The following is a 19,393-nucleotide window of genomic DNA, read 5'->3' as shown; positions in this document are numbered from 1 at the left end:
GGGGGAAAAAAAAAAAAGAAAACGAAAAGAAAAAAAAAGAATCGTAGAGTAGTATGCATCTTGGGAATTTTTATTATTATTTTTTTTTTTTTGCAGAAATTTTGTATTCTTGTCACACAAAGTAAAAATATCAGTATTAAATATAAATACTGATATAATTATTTAAAATTTATTATTTAGATTGTCATGCTTATTATTTACATTTACAATAGTTGACATCATATTTTTATCTTCTACTACATAACCCTCGTCATTATTGAATTAAAAAAAAAAGTGACTAATCACTAGTCACTAGTAATTGAAATAAAAGTAGACTGACACTTACATATGTATACTTAAATTCGGGTAAAATAGACCGAGAATCTCACGTGATCCAGCAGCGTGAAAGAACAGCCGAGGAATCAAAAATCATGGAACCGAATTCAGTATTCCCATCAGCATTATCAGAGGTCATTTCAAGAACTACAACTCCAAGCAGCATGCCGACCGTAACCATTAGTCCTCCCCAGCCAGTCCGTCCAAATCAACTTCCTATCCCAAACCCTCTGCGTCCTTTAGATAGTCGAGAGAGCTCATTCAATCACCAGCATTTATCATCTGATCAGCAGAATGTGGACGACCAAGAGTCCACTGGCACGACCCTAGGTCAGGACTTGAACACGCAACAAAAAATAATAATAAAACAAAAAACAATCGAGTTTCGTACTAACTAATTAACATAACTCACTAGGAAATAAATTAACGTATCAATTGTCCACAATAATATATCCAATGAGATTACTCGACATATTTAACAAGATTGCTATACATATGCATCAATAAAGAGAAACTGGAGTATTATATTAAGTAGTTAATGATAATATTGCCAGAGGCTTTGGCTTGATCCATTGATTTTGCATCAGTAATTTACAATATTATGCGTTAAATTTTAGATATAGCTTATTTAATATAATAAAAAGGTGCTGGTAGATCTAGATAGTTGGCATGACTACTTATTCATATTTCCATTAATATTTTTATTTTTACTTATTTAATTATTTAAATAACACCTTACATACTGATACTAATTTTATTTCATTATTTCAGCTCCGGGCTCTAATGCAACATCCAATGATGTGGTTCTAAGGCGACAGAAAAATAGTCAACTCAGTAAGTTGATAGTATTATTATTATATTAATAAATATTTTTCTTCCTTATTGATATCTTTATATTGAACATTCATTTTATAATTAATTATTTCCGAGCTTCGGGCTGTGTATACCTCGGAGAACGATACATATAATGTTGTAATGATTGCAATAATAATTATTATAATGTTATTATTTTATAGGCGATGAAGAACGGGCAACAAGACGCGTTTCTTATCTCAAAGCTACGTGGGGTGAACGAATGCATGTGGACAGTGATCTAGAATTGAGTGATACTGAGTCGGTAGTTCAAGCAATACGCAGGTAAATATTTTAAATCAGTATAATAATAATTATAAATTATTTTTTTTTAATTTAATTTTTAAATAAGTCGACTCTCCCAAGTAGCACACTTGCCTTTATGACATCTATAAGATATCAGTTTTTAGGCTGTTTTTTGACATATCAATAAAGCACCAATATGTTGACAAAATGATCAGAAATTTATGTCATCGAAAAGTATCTACTTAAAAGACTTGACGCAAGTGACAACAAAAAGTTAATTACAAATAGTGGTAATTCCATCTAAACGACTTTTTAATTGACGTAAAACAGGAAAAACAACACAAATTTTCTCTGTCTCCGGAACCAACATTTGCATGTCATATTTATACCTAAAAAGGTGACTTTAAGAAAAAAAAAAAAAATTGTCTTATCCTTTTAAGGTAGTTCACTCGCAAAACGACTTTTCTTAGAAATGCGATGAAATTAAAACATGAGATTAACAAAGATGTATAATATTTAATGAAAAAAAAAACGAAATTTTTTCACCGATTGTAAGACGAGATATTAACAATCAAAAAGTGCATAATTAACATGCTGGAGATCTACCAAGTATAAAAAAAACATGTAGTTTCCTGAATATCATGGAAACGGTTCTTACCAATTTTTTAAAAAACTTATCCACTGTTAAATGAAAAAATTAGAAATTTTTTGAAAAAAACTCTGAATTTTTTGACCGATTTGTTTAAAAAATATTGATTTTTAAAATATAAATAATTTTAAAATACTTGACGTGTGGTGGGGTACAGTAATCACAACTCGGTATCGTTGCAGTCGTCATACTTAACCCGCGGAAATTCAAATGTCACTTAGCTAGGTTAATTTTTGAGCATAAAAGTATTAGAAGTCAAAAAATTTTTGGAAAATTTTTCGAAATAATTTTTATGAATGTTAAACATTTATTCAATAATATTAAACAAACAAAAAAAATATTTTTTGATATTAACTTATATTAATGATAGCTCGGCTGTCCAATTCCAAAACACAGTAAGTGACAAATTTTTCAAAATCGATTTTTTAGTATTTTTAGTTCCAATGGAGTTTTGTGAACATGATTCTATACATATTTCAAAAATTTTAGTTTTGTCAGTTACTGTATTTTGAAATTGGTTAGCCGAGCTTTTCGAATAGTTTTAGAATTTTTAAAAATTATGATATTGAAAGTAGCACACATCGAACAATTTTTTTCTTTTTAATTGCGATTTTCTTGTAAGTTTAAAAAAAATTATGAAAATAATATAAAAAAAAGAATATATAAAGATTGCTACCTATACGTTTAATCTATAGACTATTCAATATAAATGTTTGCAGCGGTGCCACATTTATTATACTCATCAGTGTGATTGTATTAGTGGTTATCTGTAAATTTAAAACTAAAATGTATTGGATACAGTCTCTCACAAAAATAAAATATTCTCGCATTGAGTATCTCTAATTTTTTGTAGTTACGATTACACTATACTTTTGGCTATGAATGTCGCGAGTGAACTACCTTAAAAGACATCTTAAAGTTGTCTCTGTACTACTTGGGCTGGTGGATCTGAATTACGGTAAATTACTGTTATTACTGTAATTTGCTGTAATTTACGGTTTTCGGAAGAACTATGGTATTTTAAAGTAAAAGTGTGGCATTTTTACCGCAAATTTGGAGTGAGACTGCGGTAGCTTACCGTAAAATTTCGGCAAGCCGGTGGTATTTTATCTAAAGTGAAATATTGCACTGTAAAAGATCAAAATAAAAAACATCCGGTAAAAATTCCGCAAATTACAGTAAATCGTCATCTAAATGCCGTATTTTACGGTAAATTACGGCTAATGTGATAAATTACCGTAACTCGGATCCACCAGGGGAATATTATTTCAATCGTGATGAAAAAAGTAAATATTTATTTTTAATTTAAATTGTTTTAAAAATTTAAGGTATATAGATTTTACTACCTTGCAATGTATATATTTTCCGTGTTTTCGTGATCTTAAGAGGAAAAATATTCAAATCTATTAATAAATCCCCCTTTTCATGAACAGAATTATTTAAAAAAAAGACAAAAAAATGAGTGTATATTTCTATAAGTCAACTACAAGTCGTGTTATACCTCAATATAAACAAGTAGATTTCATTTCCTCGATTCGATTGAAAGAGAAAAAAAAATTGGTCCCCTTGCGTGCATCACGCAACTTTCAGGTATTGGCAATGTGCATGATTCCAGCATACACAGGCGATGGAGACCGCCACTGTTTCCTAGCGACATTACGCCACTTCGGCGTATCTTCGAGGATGTTACTCAAGCTGCATCACTGCACCGCCACTACCATCGGTGAGACTCAGTGACTTGTCATTGATAGACAAGCAAAAAAGTATAAACAAAAAAAGAAAAAAATATCAACGTTGCATTTTCGTATATGTTTGCATCTTACGTACATATACAATTGCTCATAAAACATAGTGACAAAAAAACTATACGAGCGATTGATTTTATTGTTTGTTGTTGTGTTTCTATGTTATTTTTGTTTTTTCAAGTTATTAATTCAATTTAATGACTAATGAAACTAACTTCCCATTGAAATTAAAAAAAAAAAAAAACAAATTCAAGAGCAAAAGTGATTAGTTTTCGTTTTTTTAATTATTTTTATTTTCTTAAATAATGAAGTAATTTCTTGTCATTTACCAATTATATTTACACTGCATATGTTTCTATAGATATATTTATGTACTTTTGTTCCGCGTTGGTTTCGTTCCGTTTCGGTTGGTCCTAAGAGAATATAACTTTCCCTTGGTTGCTAACAAGCTCGCAGTCGGCTGATTTCATGTTTTTATCGATCACATAATAGAATAATAAAATAATTAAAAATAAAAAATAATTACTAAGCATTGATTGCATAATTAAAAATAACCAATTTATATTAACCGCACATGTCATAATATGACTAGTTCTATAAATCTTTATTTTTTAACAATTTAAATTTGATTTCACTAAAATAATTTTAGTTATAAAAGATCGTAACTCACCAGCTTTTTGAAATAAATATCTATCTATATATATAGAGAATCCTGGAGCAAAATTATACGTTATTATAAAGAAAATAAAACTTTTTTTTTGTTAAAAAATACTAAATTATTGGCTGTAGAGATTTACAGGGCAAGTTGGCCAGCCTGGACAGTCCGGCTAATTTAATATTTTCAGTAAATTTTTTTTGGAAATGTTTTTCTTTAAATTATTTTATCGAGAATTAGAGCTGATTGAGGAAAAATGATTCACTAGTATAAGAAAAAGTTTTTGCTTAAAAAATTTCGTCTTATTTTACTCCAGGTTCTTCTATATTAAATAATAATTATTTTATTACGACCTTTATTTTATTGCAAATAACTTTCACAAAATTCATTAAAGTAAATAAACTTTCTGATTGGAGTTTGAATTTAAAAAATTTATTGTTGATACTAATAATTAATAAAATTTTATTATCAGTAATTTATTAACTTACAAAAGCATGAAATGAATGTTGGTTATATTCAAGCTGTGGTGTATTTATTGTGTAAAAGTAGTATTAAAAAATGAATATAATTTGCTAACTAATACCTATTTTTCATTGTCTCTTATTTAACTTTTTAAAACCGTGAGTTACGACTTATTAGCGCTAACATATAGATAGCTATCAGTAATAATATATAAGGACATTAAACTTACTTGAAACATTAATTAATAATTATATAATTTAAAATAAATCAATGAGATTATTGCTTCTATTAGATACACCTAACAAAGTACAAATAATAATTACAATAATAATATAAAACAACAACAACAACAACAACAACAACAACAACACCATTAAATGCTTATGTGCTAACGTTTGTACATAATGCGCAGCTAGAAATTGTAAATTCCGTCACGTTAGTTACTTACCCGCACTACCATAAAAACTGTCACGTGTATTCACGGCTTGCTGCAGTTAAAAGATAAATAATAAATAAAAAATAAAAATATTGATGTGTCTTGTCAATGTTTATATGGAACTACCGAGACTCTAACGGTGTACGAATGCAACCTGTGTAAATTTATTACAACGAATAACTAAATAGGTTTAATTAAATTTTTAAAAAATTAATAAAAAGTAATAAAGCAATACTGCAAGATAAGATATGCATCGTCTAATACTTATACTTATATTTATATGTATGTATTAATTGATAACAAACATAAATATGAGTTCAATAAAATAATTTGAAAAATGAAGAAAACATCAAACTCTTTTATGGACTATGAATGATAATGATAATAACAACAACAACAAAAATTAAATAAGTATTTATGTAAATTTTAATGACTGTTGTGTACATGTTTTTGCAGTAACAGCATCGCAAATACACATAGTAGTACCGCATGCAGCGCCGGGACGCCGAAGGACGTCGAACCGGTCGAGCGAGAAGGATCCCTTCACGTCAAGTTTACTGTACTTGATGGCAAGGTGAGTAAATATAAACTATTTTTATTTATTTCTCACCATCTATATATACATATATATAAATAGATATACTATTTAATTCAATTACTTGACATAATAATTTATTTAACTTTTATTTATTTTTATTTAAACTCATTTAAAATAAGTTTCTAATATATATATATAGTCTTCGGGAAGTTTATCATTTAAAAGTTTGCGGTGAAAGTTGGACCGTACGAATTTTTTTTTTTGACACTAGTAAAATATTTAACATTAAAAATTAGTAGATGTTTAATTAAAAAATTTAATATTTCATGTATTAATTATTAAAAAAAAAAAACTATTTATAATTGAATTATAATTTTATGTGATTTATACAAAAATTATGAAATTAAATTAATTAACTATAATTTTAATAAATATTCTTATTTTAAACAGATAATAAATACAATTAAAATTATTGTTAATGAAAGTAGTGAAATCTATTTGATTTAATCTCCATTGAATATTTTTTTAAAATCACAGAACTTGTTCCTTATTAAAATGAAAAAAAAAATCAATTAAAAATTTCGAAGAAAAACCAATCATCATTGAATGTAAATTTTTTTTTAATTCAAAAATAATTTACTGACAACCTTCTATTAATAACGTGCTAATGTTATAAAGTTATTAATTATATATATGTTATTCTTTTTGTTATTTTTTTAGAGATCTACAGACCGTTCGTGGAAGCAAGTATGGGGCGTTCTTCGTGGTCCTATCCTATACTTTTACAAGGACCGTCACACTCAGGTGAGTTCTTCACGTGTAATGTACTTGATCCTTTTAAACATTTTTAATTAGCCAACACATACGATAACACAATATATCATTAAACATATAGAACCATACGTTCTATTTCACGCTTTCTAATAATAAGATTGAAACACCGTGATTTATAAATATTTTTTTTGTTTCTTTATTATTCTTCACCTTATTAATTTATACAAGGCAATAAAATATGGGTAAGGTGTACTGTTTAAAATTTTTTCGACTTTCAAAAATAATTTTCATGGAAATTTTATTAATTTTTCATAAATATCAGTTTCTTCAAATAAAGAAAATAATTACAGCATAATATTTAAATGCAATGAGTCTATTGAAAATATATCACATGTTCTATGTGATTAACAAAGATATTGAATTGGATTTAAATTTTCAAAATTTTTGAAATACAATATTAACTTTTTTTTTAAAAACCTAAATGAGTTTTTGATAATTGTGAGTATATTAAAATTTTACTATGAAATTTCTCGTAGTTAAAAATTAATTATACTGTAAACAATTTGTGGAGTGAACGCGGATTAAATCCGGAGTGAATTTTACTTCGAAAGGGAGTTTATTTTAATATTAAACCCCTGAATCGGAGTGAAATCGTATTTAAATAAAATTCAGACCATTCCAAAATCACTCCGCTGAAAAGACAAACTTCCTTTTCACTCCGGTTGCAGAATGATTTTTTTTTAAACTCCGAAACTCCGAGTGACGAAGTGAATTCGGCTTTAAATAAAATTCTTAATCACTCCGAATTTACTACCGATTTTTTGAAAATAAATTTTTTATTTAAAATTATGGTTTTTCAAATAACTATCAGCTTTAAAATTTTAATTAATTTAAAAATAGTGTAAAATTAAGTTATTTTTATATTACTTCAAATTTAAAGTAAAGTTTTAAACAGTCTAGTAAAATTTAATTATTGAAAATAAAATTAATTTTCGCTCTCATTTAATATAATAATATTAAAAATTATTGACATACACACTGTACAAAGAGTTTATCCATGTGATAAATTGACTAGTCCAGGGTCATGTATGTGCATCAAGTATTCAGACTACGTATAGAATATGGGGGAGGCACGAGTTTCGATACCTTATTGAACCATTCACTCGATAATTAATTCCGAGGGACGTGTGGCAAACACCCGTATCGAGTCGTCCTCGATCCTACTATTAATCCACTGGCGATTTCCGATCTCAAAGTCGTGGAGGCATCTTATCTAGTTTATTACCGCTCATGCTCTGGCTGTATATTTATTTCGCTTAGCTTACCACATCTATCGTCTAGCTCGTCGTCATCCTTCGGTAAATGCGTTGGCGTAACCACTGCATTACTCGATCACAGAAATCTTTTTTCTTTCTTTTTTGTTTTGTTTTATTATTAAACAGCGATTGCTGTAAAAGCTTTTACTTTTTTATGAATTAACCAACAACAATATATAACTATACTGTATTTTTTAATTATCACAATAATAATTAATATTTATTACTAAATTATAATTATATATTATCTAAAATATGTTTTTTTTTGCTATTACGTATAAAATAAGATAATATTATATAAATTCATTCAAAATAATTTATATGACATGCAAGAAAGTAAATATTATCTATATTATTAAGAGAATAAGGAAAATTTTGTTCCAGCCATATCTATATGACAGAGTAATAAGTTTATGTTATTAAATTTGGTAACATTAGAAAGGTCTTGACTCGAATTTGTGCCTTTTCATGGTTTAAACTCTTTTTTATTGCCAAGTGTCAAGACAAATCAATTAATCTAAATCATTCGAATTACATTTAAATTACGCGGGAAAAAAATACGATCGGATCGCATTTATTTTCTTTAAATAAATTAATATTTTAATTATTCTGTCACTGAATATGACTGAATATATATAACTATTATATATATAATTAAGAGGAAATAAAAAAATGTAGTCTGTGCCATGTCTTCTATGATAATAAAAATTAAAAAAAGTTCATTTGGTATCAGTGAACAAAAATATATTAGATAACTAATTAAAAAAAATTTGACCGTGTGAAGATTTTTTTTCAAAAATCTCATGATATACAATCATCGAAATCAATAAGTTCGTGAGCAAATGAAGAGATTTGTCTTATTAAATTTCAATGGCAACAAAAATAAACAAAAGATTTTAGAGTAGAAATTTTGATAAACATTTAAATTCAAATCATATTTAATAAATTTGGCAGTAATACTCAGGCAGTGACGTAGTGACTGTAGGTTGCTCTATATTGTTATGCTGGTTTATATATATTGTTTCCAATACATATTATAAATTCATTGATGTTGATTAAATTTTTACGAACTACATTAATAAAATATCAATATATATAATATGAATATGATTAATCAACATAAATTGAACTTTTATAGTTTGTTACTATTTTTAAAAAAGAATATAAATTAATAAATAAGTAATTATTATAATGATAAACTTTCATTGGTAATCCAATTAACGTAAATAATGATAATTATATTTATTTATTTAGTATATAATAATTAAAAAGAAACATATTAATTTTAATAGTTTAAATCAGAAGCTATATGCTGTCAAATAAAACATCAAATCCTTACAGGCCATAAGTACTTTCGCCGATTTAACTCATGTACTATCTATGTTACTTACTACTACTACTACTACTACTAGTATCATACAGTAGTTTGTGTACTTAGTCTATGGTAAGCTTGAGGCTATCGTCTGACTGATCATTAGAGATGCGTAGAGTAGCAGCTTACATAGCACACACACGCAAATGCGAAATTGAGACTGGCATAGTGTAGCTTAAGTACAAAATATCAGATGATATCGCAAGCATTCGCTGAGTCTCCCGTATCACCGGACACGGAAACGCCAGTGGTTATATTATCACTCGATTTAAATTATATATACCTATTTAGAGTCATTAAAGTATATATTGTTCATTTGCTTTTCAATAATATACTATTAGTTTTCATCTACTCTTTTATTATATTTTTTTTTTTTTTTTTTTTTTTTTTTCTATAAAATATCCAATATTTTTTTATTTAATTTTTATCAGAAAATTAATTTCTTGCTTGTAAAAAAAAAAAATCTTATAAATAATTGAAGATATGTAGATTTAAAAAAAAAATTCAAATATTTTTTATATTAAATTGCTTTTGCTACCTTGAAAAATTGAAAGAATTTGTAAAAGATGCGTAGGAATGGAAATATATATCTATATATAATGTTATATTGTAAAATAATTCAACGATTGCCGATTAATTTAATACAATATAATATGTATAAGTTTGTTAGGTCACTGAATGTTATTTATCAATATTACGAATTTCAAAAATAAAAAAATTTTATAAATTACTATCGGTGAAAGGTTTAATATGTTTTTACTGGCTCGAGTGGGGACTGTTAAGTTGCTTACCCTCTACTCATACAACTCGACTCATCGGCAACGAGTTCTCATCGTAATCGCGAGCACCGCGGACTGATACAACTCGTATGCTTAGAAATTAAATCTAAATATAAATATGTATCTTATAAATATATATTTTAATTAAATAAGTGTCTCGCTTAAACCAAAGCTTAGAGAATAATATAAGTGTTAAAAAAAATAAATAATAAATTGTATATTTTTTTATTTTAATTAAAATCACTAATGACTAAAAAAAAAATGTTGGGTTCAAGTGACAGTAGTTCGTACTCGTGTATTCCCTTACACTTTAGTACTCACGGCCTTTTCGGTCGCCGATTACGAAGATGGGGTTCAACGGGATCTTGGGTAAAGATTGACGGATTAAAAATCCTCGAGTTGGTGTATTAAATAATTAAAAAGAAATTAATTAATTAATGATTTTTATTTAAGTTATTGAAAATAAAAATATATATAAATAATTGTGATGTGAATAATAAAATTTCAGAGTCCATCTGCAACGAGTGATAGTGACGTAGGACAACATGTCGACGTGAGATGTTCTTTAGTTGACGTAGCTGATGATTACACCAAGAGGAAACATGTATTTCGTGTGGCTAATACAAGTGCGGAAGTGCTTTTACAAACGGACGACGCAGCATCGATGGCACTTTGGCTGAGAGCACTTCATAAACATGCTGCTGCTGAAAAGCCTTCGGTAATTATTATATTATATATCAAACTTTAAATATTTATTTATTGTTTAAGAAAATTTCAATATATATATATATATATTAGGGTGGTCGTTAAAAATTAAATTATCTTAGACGCCTCATAAAAAGCTTCTTTATAGTGAAAAAATACGTGAGGAATTTGGTTTTTTTTTTTTTTAAGTAAAAAGAATACGTGCTTCAGGACTATCAAAGTTCATTTTTTGATACAATCGCAGTTTTTTTTTAATATCTCATGAAATATGCAGATGAAAGGAAAAAATCATGAGAATAATTTTGTAGGAAATTAAATTTTTGATAAAAAAGGACATAATCATTTTTTTTTTATAAAATGTGTATTTATCAATATATCTTTAAAAAAACTTATTTAAATCTTATCAATTGAGTATCTAAAAGATTGCAAATGTTAAAATTAACGCGTTTTCTTAAATATAGACACATTCATAACTCGTAGGATATCAATCATTAATGCTTCTAACAGTTTTTTTATACTTAGGAAAGTGTTATTTTCAACATTTGTAATCCTAAAAACGCTTAATTCATAAGATCTAAAAAAAGTTTTTTTTTTTAAATATCTTTATCAATACACAATTTATAAAAAAAATGAACATGACTTTTTTTGTCAAGAATTCAATTTTCTACCAAATTGTTTTCGTGATTTTTTCCTTTAATCTGCATATTTCATGAGATATTTTTAAAAAACCGCGATTGTATCGAAAACTGAACTTGAGATCGTCTTGAGGCACGTAATTTTTTTTACTTAAAAAGAAAAAACCAAATTCCCCACGTATTTTTTCACTACAAAAAAGCTTTTTATGGGACGCCTGAGAAAATTCAATTTTCAACGACCACCCTAATATGTATAGATACATTTTTTTGATCGGGTTTACTTCCGATCTCTTCCAATGGTTTTTATTTTGTGGTAATATTTCGTGAGTCCATTACTCACATTCTCAAACCATAACTACAAATTAATTATAAAATTTCAAAATTAACAATTGTTTTTTTATTATAATTTTTTTTACAAATGTTTTCTGCTTATGTTTATTGATTATAGAGAAAAAAATAGATTAAGTTTCATATTTTGTCGTTTTTGTTATTATAATTAAAATATTTATTTATTGTTTTATTTTTATTACCAATAGAAACTACCGCCATATAAATTTAAATAAAGCAATTAAAATATTCAATCAATAATTTAATTGAATAAACAAAAAAAAAAAATTGCTACATTATAAATTCAAAATAAACAGGAATAAATTTTATTCTAATGAGATAAATAATTAAATTGACTAAATGTCGCAATGAAATGTATCGCTATTAAACGGAGGCAGTAAAAAAAAAAGTTAGTAATTTTTTACTGTAATGTATAATAAATTATTTAAGGCGAAATAAATTTTTAACTGTTGATTGGAATCATAATAGACTAACGAATCTAAATCTATATTTTATTATTCGTAGAGTAAATTTACATTTAATGAGAGAAGAAGAATAAATAGTAATAGTACTGCCCGCGGATATATCTTAGCCTCGACCGTTATCACGACTTAATTGGCACGTTGTTGTCGCGCGCTGCTCAACTAGATGGCTATGCTAATAGACTGTTTAATGTTGCCGGTATATATATACATCGATGCCCATGAACATTCAAAACACGTTTTATCCATTCATCCGTAATTGCTTAAGTACATTTAATAATTTTTAACTAAATATTTTCATTTATTTGCTTTACTTATTGTCATACGTTAATTGCGGGACATTTTTTAAAAATTTAAATTGTCTCGGTATTTTAATTCTTAATAATTTTTAAATATTTTTTTTATTAATTAAAATATTAAGTCCTCCAATAAATTTTATACAATTGACAATGAATACTTTCTTTCATATTTGGAGAGAAATTTTTATTGTCGACATTAAATTATAATTGACTTTGAAATCAAGTCAAGATATTTAATTAATAATTTAATAAAATTTATTAACAAACTGTCAGTTGATTTATTTTTAATGGATGAAAATAGTAAATTTTGAATAAAATAATAATAAATAATATTATTGATACCTTGAATTATATATATTAACTCATCAATATCAGAATTTATGTCACAATAAAAACTATGTCATGTGAATGAATAATAATAAGCTAATAAATAATTAAAATAAATTTACCAGGATGGTAATTCAAGTACAACGAAGCAACAAGCTGTGCCACAAACACCTGGACCAACAACACCAAGTAGCGGTAGTCCAGCTGGAGGACAACGTCTAAGTCCATTGCCAGGTCATAAAGGCATTAGAAAATTGACCTCTTTCCGTAACCGTTCGCCAACTGGTCAATCACCTGTTAATAAAACCCGGAAGCCAAGTCAGACAGTAGAACCACTGCAGTCACCAAAATCTAAAACGTGGAAAGGTCGTGTTGCTAAACAACTCAGAAAGATGCACGGCCAGGCTGGTTCACCATCGTCTCCAACAGCCCAATTACAGCCTGAGGGTGCTACTTTCAAAGTTCCCTTGGAATTGTGCCCAGTGGTAAGTACTTAACGATGCTTTTACTACTTATACTTTACCATTTGTACTAGTATGGCTAAAGTTTCAATACAAGTTTGCCAATTGGGTTTTATTTATTGTGTAATAACACTAAATCTTTTGTCGTATAGTCTTCATTCTCGGAGTTTGTACCGCTGATTGTTGAAATGTGCACCAGTATCGTTGAAGCGAGGGGTCTTGAAGTTATTGGAATTTATCGAGTGCCTGGAAATACTGCGGCTATTTCTCAACTTACCGAAAGCGTCAATAAAGGCTTTGAAAATATTAATTTACAGGTATTAATTTATTTATTCATATATTGGTTTTTTAATTTGTAATTTAAAATAAAAACAAATAATAATATTTTTCTTAGGATCCACGGTGGAGTGATGTAAATGTTATATCATCTTTATTGAAGTCATTCTTCAGACAACTTCCTGACTCATTATTAACAGCCGAGCTTTATCCAATGTTTATTGACGCAGATAAAATAGAAGATCCCCAAAGAAGAATGGCAACAATAAGAAAATTATTAAGAGATTTGCCAGAACATCATTTTGAAACACTTAAATATTTAATGTTCCATTTGAAAAAAGTTGTTGAACACAGTGAAGTTAATAAAATGGAAGCTAAAAATTTGGCTATTGTATTTGGACCAACTCTGGTACGAGCTAGTGGTTCAAGGGATAATATGGTTACTATGGTTACGGACATGTCGCATCAGTGTAGGATTGTCGAGAGCTTATTGAACAATGTATTTATTTATTTATTTATCTTAAATCCATTCTCCGACAGCCCCCTTCCCACTTTTTAAAAATTTTCAATTTTCATACGCGTATTAAAATTTTATCAATTGATTAAAAAAAAAAATAACTTTACTTGAAAAAAGGACAACGTGATAGTAATTTCGTCGAGGTATAAATTAAAAATAAAATTACTTATAATTGATATCAATTAAGAGTTAAACGAAATTTGTTAAATAAATTTCAGTAAAATCTTCATGTCAATTTTATAATTAAAATTTTCAAATTTATTCAACAAATTTTGTTTAACTCCTAATTGATAACAGCTGTAAGTAATTTTTTAAAATTCTATATCTCAGCGAAATTGTCCTTTTTTTCAACTAAGGTTTTAATTTTTTTTAATTGATAAAATTTTAATACGGTTATGGCAGTTGAATTATTGCATATTTTTAAAAAGTGTGGGGGGGGAGGGCACTGTCTGAGAATACCCGTTATTTAAAATTTAAAAAATACTAAATTATATTTATTTTTAATTTAATAGGTCGATTGGTTCTTCTGTGAAGAAGACTTAGACGACTTGAGTAGATTAAGCGTTAACCTGAGTCTTCCTGCCGACGGCAGTGAAGTTGAAACATCAAATACCAATCACAACCTTCTACTAAATAATATTCAAAAAGTTGAAGGTAATTTTAATCTACCATTAATAATAGCTGTTTAATTTATTTATATACATAGATAAATTAGTTTAGATTTAGATAAAATCACAATCAATGTATAGTTATCACAACTTTTTTTGTTTTAATTTTAAATGTATCGTTTTGTAATATTCAAATTAGTCACCGTTTTTTATTATTTAGCACAATTGCTTACTTTATTTTTATTTCAATCATCTAGTCAATTAGTTTAGTCTTAGTTTTATTTTTATTTAATATATCATAAATCCTATCATATTATATATTTATTTTAAAACATTACTCCCGTCATTTATTTTTGCCTGCTTTTTTTTTGTTATCGTGTTACCCTAACAGGCATGCGTGAAATGGTCTCAGCTAAGGACATTGTATCTTCAATCATATCCGCAGCAAACAGAAAGATACAAAGGCGAAGGAAAGGTCAAGAGGAACAAGAGAGTGAAGATCACGAAGATGAAAAGGTTTGTTTTATTATTATTTTTATTATATAAATATGAATTCATTCATTTTTATGTTGCACAAACTTTTAAATAAATGATGAAGATATTTTATTATTAAAAAAAAATTTTTTTTTTGTACAGACTAAAGGAAAACAAGACGAATCATTGGGAGTTATTCGACAAAGTATGGCATTGAATGAACGACAATGCTCAGTAAGTGAAATGGTACTGATGCATGAGAATAAAAATCAACCAAACCATACAAATGAAAATATAGATCGTAACACAGTGATCAGTAGTGAAAACACAAGTCCATTAAATAGTTCATCAATATCAAGTAGATCAATGTATCCTGGTAATCCAGTAAACCAACAACAAGAACAACAACATCAGCAACAGCAACAGCAGCAACAACAATCGCAACAACTTTCCACAACTTCACTTAGTTTAGATTCTTCACAATTGTCTAGTGACGTTGGTTCTGGTAGTTTGGATACTGTTTCGACAATTTCAAATCTATCAAACGAAACGAAACAGAGTAACGACGAAGTGGCAATACGTACATATGCCGGATTAAGTGCGACAACACAAGAGCGGATACGGAGATTTGAGCAAGAAACAAAAGCAATGTTGCAACGTGACCAGCATCGGCAGAGACGTGAAGCTGAGAAACGTGAAGAAGAACGACGGAGAATTGAGATGGAATGGCAACTTGCCAAGAGAGAGATGGAGAATGATGATATCCTTGATGGGATCATAGACACAACAGTTGGGACCCCTTATCTTACTGATCGAATGTCGAATTTAAACGACAGGCTTGCTGAGAGATCCAGTGTTGATAGCAATGGTACTGATAGTCACAGGTCGAAATCTACCACGAGATTGACCCCATTATCTATAGCTGTACAGCAGCAACCTACTGCACGACAGAAAGCACAAGCTACCAATCAATTGACTAATATTATAGGCGATAAAATCAATAATGGTATTATTAAAAAATTCAAGACAGATAAAGAGGTAAGTTTTTATTTATTTGTCAAAACTAATAATTATATTTAATTTATTTTAGTTACTCGTATTATTTTTATTTATTATCTATTTTGATAGATATCGTAAAAAAATTTTTACTTAACTACAATTCAATTAATTCTAAAATACAATATTCGAGTTTTATAAAAAAAAAGGAAGTATCTCATACCCACGAAAATATGTTTAATTACATCACATATTTATCAATGGCAAGCATAAATTTAAATACTTACATATTTAAATCCCACGTGCTGATGAATAAATTCACGTTCGTATTCTGGAATTTTATAAAATTATGTCTGGCTATCAGCTAGAAAATTTAAATGCTTTTATATACTTAATATCCTCATTATAACACACATACTAATATTTATCTCAAAATAATAAAAAATTAAATCATTTTATCAATAATTTATAGTCATCAATGGAGTCATTGGCACCAACTCGTTACGGCAGTTTAGATTCTCTCCATGAAGTCCACACATCACCATCACCATCACATCAAACTCGCGGCATATCCGGCGACATTTCAGACGATGGTCAGTATTTAAATATTTAATATTTCATAAAAACAAAAAATAACTTAACTAAACTAAAATTTAATCGTGTTGCTTTAGTAAATATTACCTCAATAAATCTAAACTATTACACGCAAATTATGAAAGTACGATTTGAATTTTAATAGATTTACAAGTAAAGTGATTATGTATCTTAATGAGTTCGAGCTTATAGCATCAACTCATTCGCGTGTGTCGAACATTTTAATCCCATGTCACTTTTTTTTTCTGTCTACCCTGTTGTCATGTTATTTTGTTTTGTTTTTTTTTTCTTTTTTACTGATACTATTTATTTCCCTTCTATATATTTATTAATTAATAAACAAATCCAACGTCATAGTACATATTTTATTGTTTATAAAAAAAAATTTATTCTCTCTGTATATTTTCTCTTGTTAAAATTCGCTTCTGACGGTCAATGAGAGTAGCCGGATCTTGTTTTCTTCACTGGACCCAGAAGATACTTACTATAAACAGAAAGCTTGTTAGGTACTTTTATATTATTAATCTTTAAATATATTCGAGCAATTATTTGCTATCATATTATCATATATTATATTCATACAAAACATAATCATTTATTATGATTTCTTCATATCAATAAACTCATCGAATTAAATTAATCATACTTACATTTAATTATTATCATTAATATTTATTTACAATAGAGCCGATGCTTTCGTACATTTCTTCACAATTATTACAACAATTATTAACAATGCATGGTTAGAAATATAATTATTATTTTATATATATAAATATACAATACATTAATTATTGCTTCCATAAATGATAAAAAGATGCTCGTTAATTATTTGTCTTATTTTAGTTTAAAACATTTTTGAACAATTAAATTATCGTTAGTTAGGTTTCTTGGAGCGTCTCTTCCCTGATTATTATCTGAATAAAAAAACAATGATTACAAACTTGCCACTTAAACAGTAAATTAGAAGTTTTTTTCAAACGATAAAAAACAAGCTTATAAATTAAAGTTAAAAAAAATATCGAATCCGGCCCTAAATTACCAGAGAGAAAATTATCAGTTCATTGTACTTTTTTTATGTATATTATTTATTATTTAAACGCTACTTAGACATGTTTTTAATTAAAATCATAACACTTATTATTATTTACGTATATGCACATTTTTCTGCGTTGCAAATTAAATTAATAAAACGCAAGGCACGCTTTAGTATAATATAAATCCTTAATCTAATTATTATAATCCGAGTCAAAATAAAAATCAGTAATAAAAGGAGTAAAGAATAAAAAAAATATTAATCTTTTTTACTCGCTTAAACGGCTGTTTGTCATCTGTCTGCCTAATCTAACTCTGCCTGGCTGGTCTGCCTGCGTAAATTTGTCTGTTACGCTCTAATGACGCAGATTCTCAACTACAGCATAATCTTTTGCCTGCTTATCCGCTGGACGCTGGATGATACTACAGCTTTACTTGTGTACGGTCTAATCTTAAGACAAACACTTAACTTTTTTCATGTCTTTTAAATGTTAAATAAACAGTTTTAAATGTTATAATCAATTAATTATAGATCGTACACTCGTAAAAGTATACGGACAAAAATTTATATATTTATTGCATAGTTGTCATTTTTTTTTTTTATTTAATTAACTAGTTGTTTAAATTTTATAAAATCTATTTTCTACTAATTGGGTAATTTATTTATTCAAAATAATATATTTTTTTATTTAGATTTAACCCTTGCGGTCATACTTTCGTGACGAATTTTAATGGTGTTTCATCAGCTGTAGAAATTAAATTAATCAATATTTTTATCATAAATTTTATTTTTGAGTTACACTGTAAAAAATTAGCGGTGTAAATCCAGAGTGATTGCGAAACGGATGACAGCTTATTTATTAAATTCTCTCGAAGTGAAATTCACTCCGGAATTTATTTTAATATTAAAACTCCGAATTGGAGTAAATGCAGATTGAAATAAAATCCAAATCACTCCGAAATCACTCAGTTGAAAATACAATCTTCATATGCAGATTGGTTTTTTTTTAACTCCAGAACTCTAAGTGACGGAGTGAATTCGGGTTTGAATGAAATCCGTAATCACTCCCAATTTTTTACAGAGTAAAAAAAAAGAAAAAAAGGATATAATAATTTTTCTCATGAAAATATTTACAACTTTGGTAATTCTTAATAATTTAAACTAAATTTTATGGAAAATTATTGAGGAATTAAAGAAATTTTATAGAAAATTTATTTAAAAAATTAAACTTTCTAGTTATATTTACTTTAGCAAATCAAATGAAATAATTTTTATCAGAAATTTAACAGCTACCAAGGAAAAAGTGTGATTAGTTTTTTTTAAATATCTCAATAACTATCAAGTTATTTGATAAATAGTAAGATACATTTTTTGTAACGTTTTAAATTCTCTACAAAAAAGGTACTTTGTACTTTTCAAAAAAACTGAATAATTATTGAGATATTTGAAATTAAAAATTTCAAGAATTAGATATCGAAATTTCGAGTTTAAAACTGCCGGAGTCGAGGTCTTTTGGA

At 27.4% G+C, this 19,393-nt stretch overlaps 1 protein-coding gene and 1 long non-coding RNA gene across 6 annotated transcripts in view; one reads left to right on the top strand and one right to left on the bottom strand.

Annotated features, from left to right (window-relative positions):
• The window catches only part of LOC103576070 (rho GTPase-activating protein 21), a 121,982-nt gene that overhangs the window by 96,710 nt on the left and 5,879 nt on the right, over window positions 1-19,393 (top strand). For 3 of the 5 annotated variants that reach the window (XM_008556103.2, XM_008556105.3, XM_008556104.2), the window contains 12 exons: window positions 1,087-1,149; window positions 1,332-1,452; window positions 5,817-5,934; window positions 6,619-6,702; window positions 10,648-10,857; window positions 13,040-13,399; window positions 13,528-13,692; window positions 13,770-14,150; window positions 14,681-14,822; window positions 15,168-15,292; window positions 15,413-16,288; window positions 16,719-16,839. In XM_008556103.2, the coding sequence (XP_008554325.1) occupies window positions 1,087-1,149; window positions 1,332-1,452; window positions 5,817-5,934; window positions 6,619-6,702; window positions 10,648-10,857; window positions 13,040-13,399; window positions 13,528-13,692; window positions 13,770-14,150; window positions 14,681-14,822; window positions 15,168-15,292; window positions 15,413-16,288; window positions 16,719-16,839 (2,766 nt within the window). Of the gene's footprint in view, window positions 1-354; window positions 646-1,086; window positions 1,150-1,331; window positions 1,453-5,816; window positions 5,935-6,618; window positions 6,703-10,647; window positions 10,858-13,039; window positions 13,400-13,527; window positions 13,693-13,769; window positions 14,151-14,680; window positions 14,823-15,167; window positions 15,293-15,412; window positions 16,289-16,718; window positions 16,840-19,393 lie in introns of all 5 variants that reach the window. The other 2 variants (XM_008556099.3, XM_008556102.2) reach the window with 1 other exon arrangement.
• LOC106693247 (uncharacterized) lies at window positions 571-5,633 on the bottom strand. Its single transcript, XR_001345071.2, has 3 exons — window positions 5,154-5,633; window positions 3,564-4,267; window positions 571-652 (listed from the first exon to the last, which is right to left on the bottom strand). It is a non-coding gene; the product is annotated as an uncharacterized LOC106693247 (long non-coding RNA).

The sequence above is a fragment of the Microplitis demolitor genome, chromosome 3, assembly GCF_026212275.2.
Source record: "Microplitis demolitor isolate Queensland-Clemson2020A chromosome 3, iyMicDemo2.1a, whole genome shotgun sequence".
Lineage (NCBI taxonomy): Eukaryota > Metazoa > Arthropoda > Insecta > Hymenoptera > Braconidae > Microplitis > Microplitis demolitor.
This window is presented reverse-complemented; position numbering and strand designations above follow the sequence as displayed.